We start from the raw sequence: 13,851 nt of genomic DNA, 5'->3' as shown, positions 1-13,851 counted from the left end.
TCTTGAATGATGCCCTTGAGTGGCCTCTGAGGGAGATAACACTTCCCAGGCTTATCACCTCTTTGGTATGGAAAACCCATTTTTTCCCCTCCGAGGGAGTGTCCTTGGGCCTCTTACCTCAAAGTTCAGGATAAGCTCTCTTTCTCTGACAAAATCACAGTGAGTGGAAAGAGACTGGGGCATTCACAGCTGGCACAGAAACCTTGTGAAATACAGAAGCTTCCTTGACTGTGGAGTAGCTGGGATGTCCAGAGTTCACCCATCTTGCAAGATGGCAAATGTTGCAGTACTCATCAAACTCCAGCAGAGAAAGGAGGGAAAGGAGGTGCCTTTTCCTTTTCCTGCCTCACCTGTGCACGTGCAGGGCCCGATACATCCCTAATGCACATCTCTGTAATTTCCAGAATTGTCTCACTTTAGGAGGTTTGATCCTGACTAGCTGGGAGTCTGAGAAACAGCAGAGAGCATATAAGGGGTGCAGACACAGAACTGCTTCCAGGCTCTCTGATTTGTGAGCTAGAATAACGTGTAACAATAGTTACCACTCCATAGCAAAATGTACTAAAATAGAAAGCTTCCTATTTGATTTTCTTTGAGCCACACCTCCACAAAATCCAGCCACCCACAAATGAAGCACCAACAGCTTCAGCTTGACACTTTTAAATATAGTAAAAAGCTCTTGAGAAGGCTTCCAGGACAGCATACATTTTTTGGGACATGTAGATCCATTTTTCTCTGTAAGAGGGAGAGGCGGTTCTGTGCAGCACGAACAGGAGTGGGGAGCAGCAATGGGAATTAGAGTGAATTTTCCCCCATCACTCTGGAGAGTGATCACTTTAGAGTTCCACCTTGTTAAATGGCTGGCTGGAATCATGCATGATTAATGGGCAAAATGAAAATTAGATTATGTGTCTTCACTCTTCCTGTGACCTCTACTTTCTCCTGTATCAACTTAAAGCAGCTGGGGGTGGGAGGGGAAGGGAAGGAAAAGAATTAAAATCCTGTATAAAAATCCAGAAGAGAAAGGGAGAAGGAAAGGAAAGGTGCAGGGCCCCTCTGCAAATTATATGCCAAGAATCATGGCTTCTGAAGTATGAATCCCACAGTGCTAAAGCTTGAGGAATTAAAACGTGGAAAAAATGCCAAATTTTCAGGCTGCCTGTCAGTAGCACCACATATGCCAATCACCCATGTGGAACTGCATCCTCTGGGAAATCTGGCTTCCCTGTGCACTGCACACAGGAGGTGACCTGTGGTTCAGACTCAGTCAAGCCATCGGAACAGATGCCTTCCCCTTTGTGGAAGAAAGTTTCAGTGTGTTGCCCATTTTTGGACTCCCGTTTGGACTATCCATTTGAAGACATGAGTCCTAGAGGCAGAGGGAAATCCCTGCTTGCCTGCAGGCGTGGGGCTCTCTGGCAGTTGTGACATCCTTCAGTGCTGTCTGTAATCAGAGCATAGATCTCTGCACTCACTCAGGGGCACCTCATGTGTGGAGGCACCAGCAGCCTGCTCTCTTTTCATGCCTCTCTCTGTAATATCAGAAAGCAAAGGTTTTCCTCACCACTTACAGACTGCTAGCACAGAACAAAATGCGTCTTGCTGTGCCCTCCACAACTTCATTCTTTGGAGGAAAAATGCACATATGAATCCTATATTCACTTGAAATAGCTAAAAGTCAGTGTGTTACATGATTTGCTACAGAGTCCATGGAGTGTGCTCCCAGGCACAGGGTGTGAGTCCTGGGATATCCTGTGCAGGGTCTGCAGTTGGACTCTATGATCCTTGTGTGTCCCTTCCAACTCAGGATATTCTATCATTTTGGGGATTTGATTCCTGATTTTTAAAAAGTTCAGGGTTGGCTGTTCTGTGATGGTCTTTTCATCTCCCTTGCATGAGAGTAACAAAAATGCTATAAGAAACTTCACCATTTCCTTTGGGATTGGCAGAGCTGGGCTTAACAGAGCTGGGATTTATAAAGCTGGGATTAACAGATCTGGGATTGACAGAGCTGGGATTGACAGAGCTGGGATTAACAGAGCTGGGATTGACAGAGCTGGGTTAACAGAGCTGGGATTAACAGAGCTGGGATTGACAGAGCTGGGATTGACAGGGCTGGGATTAACAGGGCTGGGATTAACAGAGCTGGGATTAACAGAGCTGGGATTTGGAGAACTGGGATTAACAGAGCTGGGATTAACACAGCTGGGATTGACAGAGCTGGGATTGACAGAGCTGGGATTAACAGAGCTGGGATTGACAGAGCTGGGTTAACAGAGCTGGGATTAACAGAGCTGGGATTGACAGAGCTGGGATTGACAGAGCTGGGATCAACAGAGCTGGGATTAACAGAGCCGGGATTTGGAGAACTGGGATTAACAGAGCTGGGATTAACAGAGCTGGGATTAACAGGGCTGGGATTGACAGAGCTGGGATTAACAGAGCTGGGATTAACAGAGCTGGGATTAAGAGCTGGGATTGACAGAGCTGGGATTAACAGAGCTGGGATTGACAGAGCTGGGATTGACAGAGCTGGGATTAACAGAGCTGGGATTGACAGAACTGGGATTTACAGAGCTGGGATTAACAGAGCTGGGATTAACAAAGCTGGGATTAACACAGCTGGGATTGACAGAGCTGGGATTGACAGAGCTGGGATTAACAGAGCTGGGATTAACAGAACTGGGATTAACAGAGCTGGGATTAACAGAGCTGGGATTGACAGGGCTGGGATTGACAGAGCTGGGATTAACAGAGCTGGGATTAACAGAGCTGGGATTGACAGAGCTGGGATTAACAGAGCTGGGATTGACAGAGCTGGGATTGACAGAGCTGGGATTGACAGAGCTGGGATTAACAGAGCTGGGATTGACAGAGCTGGGATTAACAGAGCTGGGATTGACAGTTGGGATTGACAGAGCTGGGATTAACAGAGCTGGGATTAACAGAGCTGGGATTAAGAGCTGGGATTGACAGAGCTGGGATTAACAGAGCTGGTTTAACAGAGCTGGGATTGACAGAGCTGGGATTGACAGAGCTGGGATTGACAGAGCTGGGATTAACGGAGCTGGGATTGACAGAGTTGGGATTTACAGAGCTGGGATTAACAGAGCTGGGATTGACAGAACTGGGATTAACAGAGCTGGGATTAACAGAGCTGGGATTGACAGGGCTGGGATTGACAGAGCTGGGTTAACAGAGCTGGGATTGACAGAGCTGGGATTAACAGAGGTGGGATTGACAGAGCTGGGATTGACAGAGCTGGGATTAACAGAGCTGGGATTAACAGAGCTGGGATTGACAGAGCTGGGATTGACAGGGCTGGGATTGACAGAGCTGGGTTAACAGAGCTGGGATTAACAGAGCTGGGATTGACAGAGCTGGGATTGACAGAGCTGGGATTAACAGAGCTGGGATTAACAGAGCTGGGATTGACAGAGCTGGGATTAACAGAGCTGGGGTTAACAGAGCTGGCTTTAACACTGGCTCCGAACACTTTCTCCATGAATTCCCCCTTTGGGAACGTTTCCTTTGGGAATGTTCCCGTCTCTCCTTGCCTTTCCTTTAGGGAGATCCACGTGTCCACGGCCTGGCAGCGCTCGAGGGAGAGAAGGTGAGTGCTTCCAGAAGATTCTTGGAATGCTGGGGGATCCCTTGCTAAGCTGGGGGATCCTGCCTGGCATTAAATCCCAACCCTAAATCCCTGCTGTGTCCTCATTGCCTTTCCTGGGTCCTCTGTCCCCAGGGGGAGTCAGGAGAGCCAGGACCCAAGGGACAGGTGAGTGATGGGGATTTGGGACCGAGGACACCCCAAAACTTGGGTGGATTTGTGGGATCCTGAGCTGGATCTTCCCTGCTGAGGTGCTGGGGGAATATTTTCCCTGGAAATGGGGCCCAGTGATCATGATCAGCCCTGGATTCAGGCTCAGCTCCTCCTTGGGGTTAAACCCTGGATTCAGGCTCGGTTCTGGGCTCAGCACCAGGTTCAGGCTCAGCCCTGTTTTGGGATCCAGTGCTGGATTCAGTCTCAGCCCCATTTTGGGATCCAGCCCTTGATTCAAGTTCAGCCCCAATTTTTGGGATCCAACCCTGGATTCAGCCCCAGCCCCAATTTCTGGGATCCAGGCCTTGATTCAGCTCCAGCCCCATATGGAATCCAGCCCCAATTTTTGGGATCCAGCCCCAATTTTTGGAATCCAGCCCCAATTTTTGGGATCCAATGCTGGATTCAGCCCCAGCCCCAATTTTTGAGATCCAGCCCTAGGTTCAGCCCTAGCCCAAATTTTTGGGATCCAACCCTGGATTCAGCTCCAGCCCATTTGGGATCCAGCCCCAGTTTTTGGGATCCAGCCCGTTTTTGGGATCCAGCCCTGGATTCAGCTCCAGCCCCATTTGGGATCCAGCCCCAGTTTTTGGGATCCAGCCCGTTTTTGGGATCCAGCCCTGGATTCAGCTCCAGCCCCATTTGGGATCCAGCCCACATTTTTGGGATCCAGCCCCAATTTTGGGATCCAGCCCGTTTTTGGGATCCAATGCTGGATTCAGCCCCAGCCCCAATTTTTGTGATTCAGCCCTGGATTCAGCTCCAGCCCCATTTGGGATCCAGCCCCAGTTTTTGAGATTCAGCCCTGGGTTCAGCCCCAGACCCAATTTTTGGGATCCAGCCCCAGTTTTTGGGATCCAGCCTGGGTTCACCCCCAGCCCGGTTTGGGACCCAGCCCTGCCCATGTTTTTTGGGACATTTTGGGCTCTCGGGGTGCAGCCCCCATGCTCAGCACAGCCTGAGCCCCTCATGCCCCTCTCTCTCCATCCCTCCTCAGCAAGGCATCCAGGGAGAGCTCAGCTTTCCCGGCCCCTCGGGGGATGCAGGAGCGCCGGGAATTCGGGGTTATCCCGGCCCGCCCGGCCCGCGGGGGCTGGTGGGGGAGCGCGGAGTGGCGGGAATGCCGGGCCCGAGGGGCACAGCCGTGAGTACCCCGATCCTACAAACCTCCTCATCCTCCCTGCTCGGCAGGAATTGCCTCTGCTTCCCACCCAGCTCCTCGGGGAACACGCTGCTGTTCCACTCAGGAGCTGGGATCCTGCTTTCCTGGGGAGGAATTCTGCCTTTCCCACTGTGTATGGCATCCAAAAACTGTCCCTGTATAAACCAGCCAGCAGCAGGGATTTAAAGGGTTGGGATTTTTCCCTAAAATCCTCATTTTGGACTCTAATGCCATGAGCACAGAGCAAGCTGAGCACTTGCCCTGGGACAGAACAGGGAAGAGCAGGGTGGGAAGGTGACCTGGGATGCAGGGAGGGGATGGAGATTGGGATTTGGGCTGGGAAGGGCTCTGGGAGGGGACAAAAGGAGTGAAATTCTCTTCCTGGCAGGGCCGGGACGCTGGGGACCAGCACATCGTGGACGTGGTGCTGAAGATGCTGCAAGGTGAGGGCGGAGCGGGGCCACCAGATCCCACGGATCCCATGGATCTCTTCCCATGGATCCCACCTCATCGATCCAGTGGATCCCATCCCGTGGATCCCATGTGGATCTCTTCCTATAGATCCCACCCTATGGATCCCATTGTTCCCATCCCATGGATCTCTTCCTATGGATCCCATCCCATGGATCCCACCCCATGGATCCTGTGGAGTCCCCTCCCCATGGATCTCACCCTATGGATCCCATCCCATGGATCCCATGAATCCCATGCGTCCTGTCCCATGGATCTCTTCCTATGGATCCCATCCCATGGACACCACCCCATGGATCCGGTGGAATCCCCTCCCCATGGATCTCATCCTATGGATCCCATGCCATGGATTCCATGGTTCCCATCCCATGGATCCCACCCCATGGATCCCATCCCATGGATCTCTTCCTATGGATCCCATCCCATGGTTCCCACTCCATGGATCCCACCCAGTGGATCCCATCCCATGGATCCTGTGGATCCTACCCCATGGTTCCCATCTTGTGGATCCCATCCCATGAATCCCATCCCATGGATTCCATGAATCCCACCCCATGAATCCCATGGTTCCCACCCCATGGATCCCACCCCATGGATCCCTTCCCATGGATCCCATCCTGTGGATCTCATGGTTCCCACCCCATGGATCCCACCCCGTGGATCCCATCCCGGCCCCTCTCTGCCCCACAGAGCAGCTGGCAGAGGTGGCCGTGAGCGCCAAGAGAGCTGCCCTGGGTGGGGTCGGGGCCATGGGACCTCTCGGTCCCCCCGGCCCCCCAGGGCCACCCGGTGATCAGGGACCCCACGGCCCCATGGGACCCCGAGGTGTCCCCGGAATCCTGGGAGCTGCCGGGCAGATCGGCAATGTCGGACCCAAAGGTGGGTGGTGGTGACATGGTGCCAGGTGCAAACCCTCCTGGGGTGGCACTGCCATGTTTGTCCCCATCCCTGATCACCCATCCAGGGTTGCCATGGAGTCCTTCCCCCCTTTTTGTACCCACAGGGAAGAGAGGAGAGAAGGGCGAGCGGGGAGAGGTTGGCCGTGGCCACCCGGGAATGCCAGGTCCTCCAGGGATCCCAGGTGAGACCAGGTGTCCCCAGGTGGCCTTTGTCACCTTGGGGTGATGAGCCCAGCGGTGGCCGGGGACCTTCTGATCCATCCCACAAAACCTGCACAGGTTCATCCCACAAAACCAGCCCAGGCTCATCCTGTAAATCCGCTCAGGTTTATTCCACAAAAATTGCCCAGGTTCATCCCACAAAACCTTCTCAGGTTTATCCCACAAAATTTACACAGGTTCATCCCACAAAAACTGCCTAGGCTCATCCTGTAAATCTGCTCAAGTTTATTCCATAAAACCTGCCTGGGATCCTCCCACAAAATGGGCCCAAGTTCATCCCATAAAACCTGCACAAGCTCATCCCACAAAACCTCAATTCATCCCTATTTCTGAGAAAAATCCCTATTATTTCTGAGGAGAAAAATCTCTATTTTCCAGGGGAAAATCCCTATATCTGAGGGAAAAACCCTATTTCTGAGGGAAAAATCCCTATTATTTCTCAGGAAAAAAAAAAAAATCCCTATTATTTCTGAGGGGAAATCCATGATTCTGAGGGAAAAAAAATCCCTATTATTTCTCAGAGGAAAATCCCTATTATTTCTGAGGGAAAAACTCCTATTTCTGAGGGGAAAACCCCTATTTCTCAGATAAAACCCATCTCTCAGCTTGATTCTCAGCACCCCACCCATCCCACCCCGTTGCCTTTCCAGGTCTCCCGGGCATCCCCGGCCACGCTGTGGACGGCAAGGCGGGCGAGCGGGGCCTGCCGGGCTCCCCGGGCGAGGCGGGCCGGCCGGGGCTGCCGGGGCCCGCGGGCCTGCCCGGCTTCTGCGAGCCCGCCGCCTGCCTGGCAGCCTCGGCCTACGCGGCCGCCCGCCTCCCGGAGCCGGGCAGCGTCAAGGGCCCCTCGTTCTGAGCGATTCCCCGTGAAAATCCCTTCCCAAAGTGACCACAACACTGCACTCCCACAGGGAGAAGTTTCCGCGCTTTCCCGCTTCTGGTGTGAGGGTGGAGGCGGGGGAAAACGCAGCCTTAAATTGTTAATTTTGGGACCTGATTTTCTTTTACACAGTTCTGGCAGCATAAAAAAATCTTAGAGTGGGTATAAATTTTATTTAAATACGCTTTAGGGTTGCTCCGTTCTGAGCAATTTCCTAAGGAAAATCCCTTCCCAAAGTGACCACAACACTGCAATCCCACAAGGAGAAGCTGCCGCACTTTCCCGGTTCTGGTATGAGGGTGGACAGCAGAGAAAACACAGTCTTAAACTGTTAATTTTGGGACTTGATTTGTTTTACTCAGTTCTGGCAGCATAAATTCTATTTAACTATACTTTAGGGTTCCTCTGTGCTGCCCCTCATTCTGAGTAATTCCCTCATGAAAATCCCTTCCAAAAGTGACCAGAACACTGCGAGAAGTGGCCTCGCATTCCCGGTTCTGGCGTGAGGGTGGACAGAGGGAAAACACAGCCCTAAAATGTTAATTTTGGGAATAACCCCAAATTTGGGACCTAATTTTCTTTTACAGAGGTCTGGCAGCATAAAAAAAATCTTAGAGTGGGCATAAATTTTAGTTCATGGAGAGAAGCTTCCGCGCTTTCCCAGGAGAAGCGGCCGCGCTTTCCTGGTTCCTGTGGTGAGGGTGGACGCAGGGAAAACACGGCCCTAAAATGTTAATTTTGGGACCTGTTTTTTTTTTTTTTTTTTTACAGAGTTTTGGCAGCATACATTTTACTTAAATATACTTTAGGGTTCCTCTGTGCTGCCAGAATCTGTAAAGAGATCTTTATGTGAACCAGAATCAGGGCCTCTAATCCTGTTTCCATCCATGGGGTTTCAAATCTGCTCCCTGCAGCCTTTCCCCCCACCGCCAAAAAAAAAAAAGGAATAAATTTTATAATTCCCTGTGATGTTTGAAGGAGCTGATAAAAATTCCCTTTTTAGCCTTCCCTTTTCTTTTTTAAATTGGAATTTTTCAAGCCCCACCCCCAAAACCAAAATCATGGTTTGATTATTTAAGAGAATTCCCAGCTCCAACTTGGTCACTCCCAGAGCTGTAAATCTTTGTAAAATAGGGATATTTTATAATTGTGATGAGGATAACACTAACTTTTGGAAAAATGGACAATAAAACCGAGCTGGATTCTTAATAAGTGGAATGATTTGTGGATTTCTTTGGATTTAAGCAAGGCCGTGGTGCGGTGCAAAATTTTGAGGGTAGAAGTTGACATAAAATAACAGGATGGCTTCTGAGGTAGTATTGGAAACAGAAAAGTTTAAATAAAAGGTAAAATAACAAAGCTTTTTCAGAGAAAAACTGAGTTGGGGTAAGAGGTTTTTAGTCTTACTAAAACACTCCATAAAAGCAATTTTTTTCTTTGTTCTCTTCTTTATCTAGTGAATTATTTAGGTTAGGCTTTTTAGTCTCTGTCTAATTAGACAGCCCTAAGTTTAAAGTCTCAAAAGTTCTATAAAGTGTCTTTATTCCCATTGGAAAAAAATTCCCATTTTCCGACCCCTCTGAGAAATCCCGCTCCAGCTGTGCCACACATCTGGGCCACATCCCAGCTCTTCCTGCCTTTTCTCCCCACGAGAGGGAGCTGCCAACCCGTGGAATTGGCTCTTCCAGCCTGGGATATTCCCGAAAAACGCGGATTTCCTTCAGGAAGGGGCTGGAGCATCCCCCGGCACCGGGCTGAGGGGGGAAAAGGGGGAATTCCCTTCCTTTGACCCCTTCCCGCTTTTGGGACGGACATGGAAGGGATGGAAGGGGCTGGGAGCTGGATTTTGGTCCTGGAGCAGGGAAAACCACTTCCAGGTGGGATCAGGGCTGAGTTTATGTTCTGGAGCAGGAAAAAGCCACTTCCAGGAAGGATCAGGGGCTGGGTTTTGGTCCTGGAGCAGGGAAAAGTCACTTCCAGGTGGGATCAGGGGCTGAATTTGGGTCCTGGAGCAGGGAAGAGCAACTTCCAGTGGGATCAGGGCTGAATTCGGTTCCTGGAGCAGGAAAAAGCCACTTAAGGAGGGATCAGGGCCAAGTTTTGGTCCTGGGACTGGGAAAAGTCACTTCCAGGAAGGATCACGGGCTGAATTTTTGTCTTGGAACAGGGAAAAGCCACTTCCAGGTGGGATTCGGGCTGGGTTTTGGTCCCGGAGCAGGGAAAAAACCACTTCAGGAGGGATCAGGGCCTGAGCAGGGAAAAGACACTTCCAGGTGGGAACAGGGCTGAGTTTTGGTCCTGGAACAGGGAAAAGCCACTTCCAGGTAGGATCAGGGGCTGGGTTTTGGTCCTGGAGCAGGAAAAAGCGACTTCCAGGTGGGATCAGGGCTGAGCAGGGAAAAGCCACTTCCCAGGACAGAGCAGGAAAAGCTCTGCTGTGCCTGTGGAGCATCCTGGGCATCCAGGAGTTTCCAGGAATCCTTGGGAGCTCCTCAGTCCCACACAGCACAGCCTGGGATGGGATGGGTGAGCTCCAGCACATCCAGGGACGCTGCTCCAGCTGATCCTGCACCTTCCAGAGGCAGCAGAGCTTCCCCGAAATCGCTGAGGGCAGCAGTGAGGGAGCTCTGCTTGGCAAGGAGCAGCTCTGACCTTCCTGATCCATCCTGGCAGGCGGCAGGAATCCGGAGCCTGGCAAAGCCGGCGTCTGGGAAGGCTAAAAAGCTCGGGAATTAATTAAAATTCCGGGAAGCAGCTGTCTGGAGCTCCTGCCTCTCTCTCTCCCACCTGCTCGTGCCTCATGGATTCTCCTGGGAGCCAGCCCAGTCCTTGTCACCTCAGCTGATCCCTGCTCCCAGACAGCCAAACCTCAAGATCCAAAGCCTGGCCAGGCAGGGCTTCTTTTCCAGGCAAAACCAGGTGGAATCTTTCCAAATTAATTCCAAGAGTTTTGAGAATCTGCTCCCTGGGAATAGAGGAGGAGGAGAGCAGCGTCCTGCCCGTCTTTGGTGGGATGGGAAAGGAAAAAGAGAAGAAGGGAAAGGGAATTGAGGATCATTTGGGATTGCACCAGTTCCTCCTCCAGACCTCCAGCAGGAGCTTTCTTTTGTTTCCCAGCTCCTTGGAAAGCTATGGGAAAAGAGGAAGAATTGGGATAAATGATAGCCTGGAATAATTAAATTAAATGGGCAGGGACACCTCCCACTATCCCAAGTTGTTCCAACCTGGCCTTGGACACTTCCAGGAATGTGGCAACCACAGCTCCCCTGAAATATCCATCCCAGCCCCTTCCCACCCTCCCAGCGAGGAATTTTTCCCCCAAATCCCATCCAAAGCATCCTTTTCCCCAAAAGGCACCATGTCCCCCTCGGTTATGCACCTGAAATCCCACCCCGGGACATTCCCGTGGCCATGAATAATTCAGGAATATCAGGAAAGTTTCGCGAAGCTGATGAGCCCAAATCACCTGGAGGAGGTGAAGATGAGCTAATCACCGTTTGTTCTCTCTCGATAGCTGATTAACTGCTAATTAGAATATTAAACAAGGGCTTAAATACGTAAATGAGCTTCTGAGGACAGAGTTCGTTATTGAGGGTGCCATAAAATTCCTGATTTTTATTCTTAGATTATTGTTTGATGGGTTTAATTTTTTTGCCTCCTAAAGAAAGGGTTTTGTTTTTAAAGTGTTTTGTTCTGCTGGAATGTTGTAGGATCTGGGATAAATTAATCCCAAACTCCATCAAAACACCAGGAAGGTGCTCCCAGGTCCACAAGGAGGATGCCCAAAGTTCAGGAAGCTTCTCCAAGAAAAAAGGGCAAATTTTGGATGCTCTGCCCAAAATAGCTCCAAGATTCGTGCAGGGTGAGAGGAGGGAACGAGGAGTCACAGGGAATTCACTTCCATCCATTTCCATGGAATTGGCTGCGGGAATGAGGCTGGAAAATCCTGAGAGCCCAAATTAAAGGTGGGGAAGAGCAGGATTGGCCCGGCAGTGACAGGAGGGGACAGAGGTGTCACACACAGGGGTGGCACCCAGGCAGAAAGCAGGGATGGAAAGCACCATGGAATTGCGATGGTAGGAAAAGATCTCCAGAATCATCAAATCCAACCTTCCCACATCCATCCTTCCATGGAGCCCACTGACAGGGATGCTGCTGATGGGATGAGGGCTTGGAAAATCCTTGGGGACGTGGCTGGAATGTTGGATCCCCTCCCTCTGCACCCAAACCTGACCCCAGATCCCATCCCAGGTATCCCTGCAGGACAATTCCTGCACAACCCTCCCTCTATGGGAAGCAGGGAACAGCTGCCTCCTCTCTGAAAATGAAATAATATTAATTAAGCCTCTTAATGAGGGTTTGTTGTGGCATTAATTAACCCCCAGGCCTTGGCAGAGGATGGGGGTTGGGGTTCTGCCCCAGCACTTCTGAAGAATTCCCAAAACCCCAATTCCCAAAACCCCAATTCCCAAAATCCCAATTCCCAAGATTCCTGTTGTGATTTTCCCTGCCTTGCCCTCAAATCCTGGCAGCTGTCCCTGCTCCGGTCACCTCCCCGGGCTGCCAAAATTTGGGATGTGATATCCTTAAACCTCTCTCTGCTGCCAACACCATTTTGTTCCCATCTGTTTTCCAAGGGTTTTTCCAAAGGAGCTCAGCCCAGCCCAGCCCAGCTTGGCAGCATCGTCCTGCCCTAAAACCATTCCTTGAGAGCAGCAGAGAATTCCAGAGGGGTTTGGGATGGAAGGGACCTTAAGGACCATCCTGCCATGGTTTTTCCATCCTGGCCTTGGACACTTCCCAAGTTGTGCTTGGGAATCCTTCATCCATCACGGGATCATGACATTCCTGTGAGGAATGAGCTGCTGGTTTGGGATGAAGCTGCTCCTGCTTGAAATCTCTCCATTCCCAGCAGAAGGAATGGCAGCACCAACGAGAAAATGGAGGGAAAAAAAATCCCAAATCCAGCAGGGAATGGATTTTTGGAGCCAGAACCTTCTGGCGTGGCAGTGCCAGCAGCAGGAGCTGCTTCCAGCAAGATTGGGAAATTCAGAGCTGGGATCAAGGGGCTGCATCCAGGTGCTCCAGCTCCTGACAGGTGGGAATGGTGCAGTTAATCCATGGATTTGTGTCCAATTCCAAGCGGTTTGGCTGCCCAGGGTGTGAATTCCCAAGAAGAATTGGGGTTTGGGATGGAAGGGACCGTAAGGACCATCCTGCCATGGATGCCGGGAAGTTCAGAGCTGGGATCAAGGGGCCGCATCCAGGTGCTCCAGCTCCTGGCAGGTGGGAGTGGTGCAGTTCATCCATGGATTTGTGTCCAATTCCAAGCGGTTTGGCCTTCCAGAGTGTGAATTCCCAAAAAGAATTGGGAATTTTGCTGATTGTGGCAGCTCCTCCCATCTGATCCCACATCCAGGGCAAAGCTACTCCAGGTTCAAGCAGCTCCATCAGCCTCACCCTGAGCTCTTTTTTTGTGCCTAAACACAGATTTTAAACAATTTTTCCCATTTTTTGCCAGATTTCCTGGCAGATTTCCAAAGGAACGCTCCAGGACAGCGCCTGCAATCCCAAAGCTGTCCCAAAGTGCCCAGTGCTGGCTCCAATGATGTTTTCCAGGCACTGAGAAGTGGTGAAAACAGGGAAAATCAATAGTTACAATCCCAGTGGCTCGGTTCTGCTGATGAGCCGTGTTCTCCCTGCTGAAAAACCGGGGAATTGCGAAGGAAAAGGGAAAAAATTGGGGAAAAAAAGGGAGAAAAAGGAGGAAAAAAAAGGGGGAAAAGGGGAGGGGGTAAGGGAAAAAAAGGAGAAAAAAAAGGGGGGAAAAAGAGGAAAAAAAGGGGTAAAAAAAGGGGAATAAAGGGAAAAGGAGCACAGAACTCCCCTCTGTGCCATCTCCCTTTTAACCTCTTGTGTCCTGAATTCCCTTGGGAAGATCCAACCACGCCCTTCCAGTTTGGAAGGGGATTTTATCTGAATTTAATCACCCTTTAATGGGAGAGAGGCCAAGAATTCCCAAGGCTTCCCAAGGATTTGTTCCACAATCAGCTGGAATTGCCGCTGGAAAGGGCAAATGGAGCAATAATTCCTGGATTTAGAATTATTATTATTATCCCTAACACCCCTTTATCCCTCCATCCTCAGGCTGAGTTAAAGTGATCTTTCAAGTGACATTTAATTAAAGAGATATATAATTTATAGTTTATTTTATAAATCCCACGTGGGAGAAGGCAATGATTTCATCTTTTCCATCCCTCCTGCACTTCCACTCTCCTCATGGGGAGTTTCCCACTTGTTTTTACTGGAGCTTGGAATATTCCAGGCTGGCAGATGGAAGGAATTGGGATTCATTTTCAAAGAAGAAAATCCTAATTAAAAATATCTCCTGGAT

At 50.5% G+C, this 13,851-nt stretch overlaps 1 protein-coding gene across 1 annotated transcript in view; it reads left to right on the top strand.

Annotated features, from left to right (window-relative positions):
- The window catches only part of LOC128937655 (mastermind-like protein 3), a 29,279-nt gene extending 21,846 nt beyond the window's left edge, over positions 1-7,433 (top strand). Inside the window, exons 3-9 of the mRNA XM_054277449.1 lie at positions 3,569-3,613; positions 3,746-3,778; positions 4,821-4,967; positions 5,374-5,428; positions 6,147-6,335; positions 6,460-6,537; positions 7,228-7,433. Coding sequence (XP_054133424.1) covers positions 3,569-3,613; positions 3,746-3,778; positions 4,821-4,967; positions 5,374-5,428; positions 6,147-6,335; positions 6,460-6,537; positions 7,228-7,433 — 753 coding nt within the window. The remainder of the gene's footprint in view (positions 1-3,568; positions 3,614-3,745; positions 3,779-4,820; positions 4,968-5,373; positions 5,429-6,146; positions 6,336-6,459; positions 6,538-7,227) is intronic.
- Positions 7,434-13,851: the final 6,418 nt, after the last annotated feature.

The sequence above is a fragment of the Melozone crissalis genome, unplaced genomic scaffold (assembly GCF_028551555.1).
Source record: "Melozone crissalis strain CALT ecotype California unplaced genomic scaffold, PUWL_Pcris_2 ptg000020l_1, whole genome shotgun sequence".
In the NCBI taxonomy this organism is placed as follows: domain Eukaryota; kingdom Metazoa; phylum Chordata; class Aves; order Passeriformes; family Passerellidae; genus Melozone; species Melozone crissalis.
This window is presented reverse-complemented; position numbering and strand designations above follow the sequence as displayed.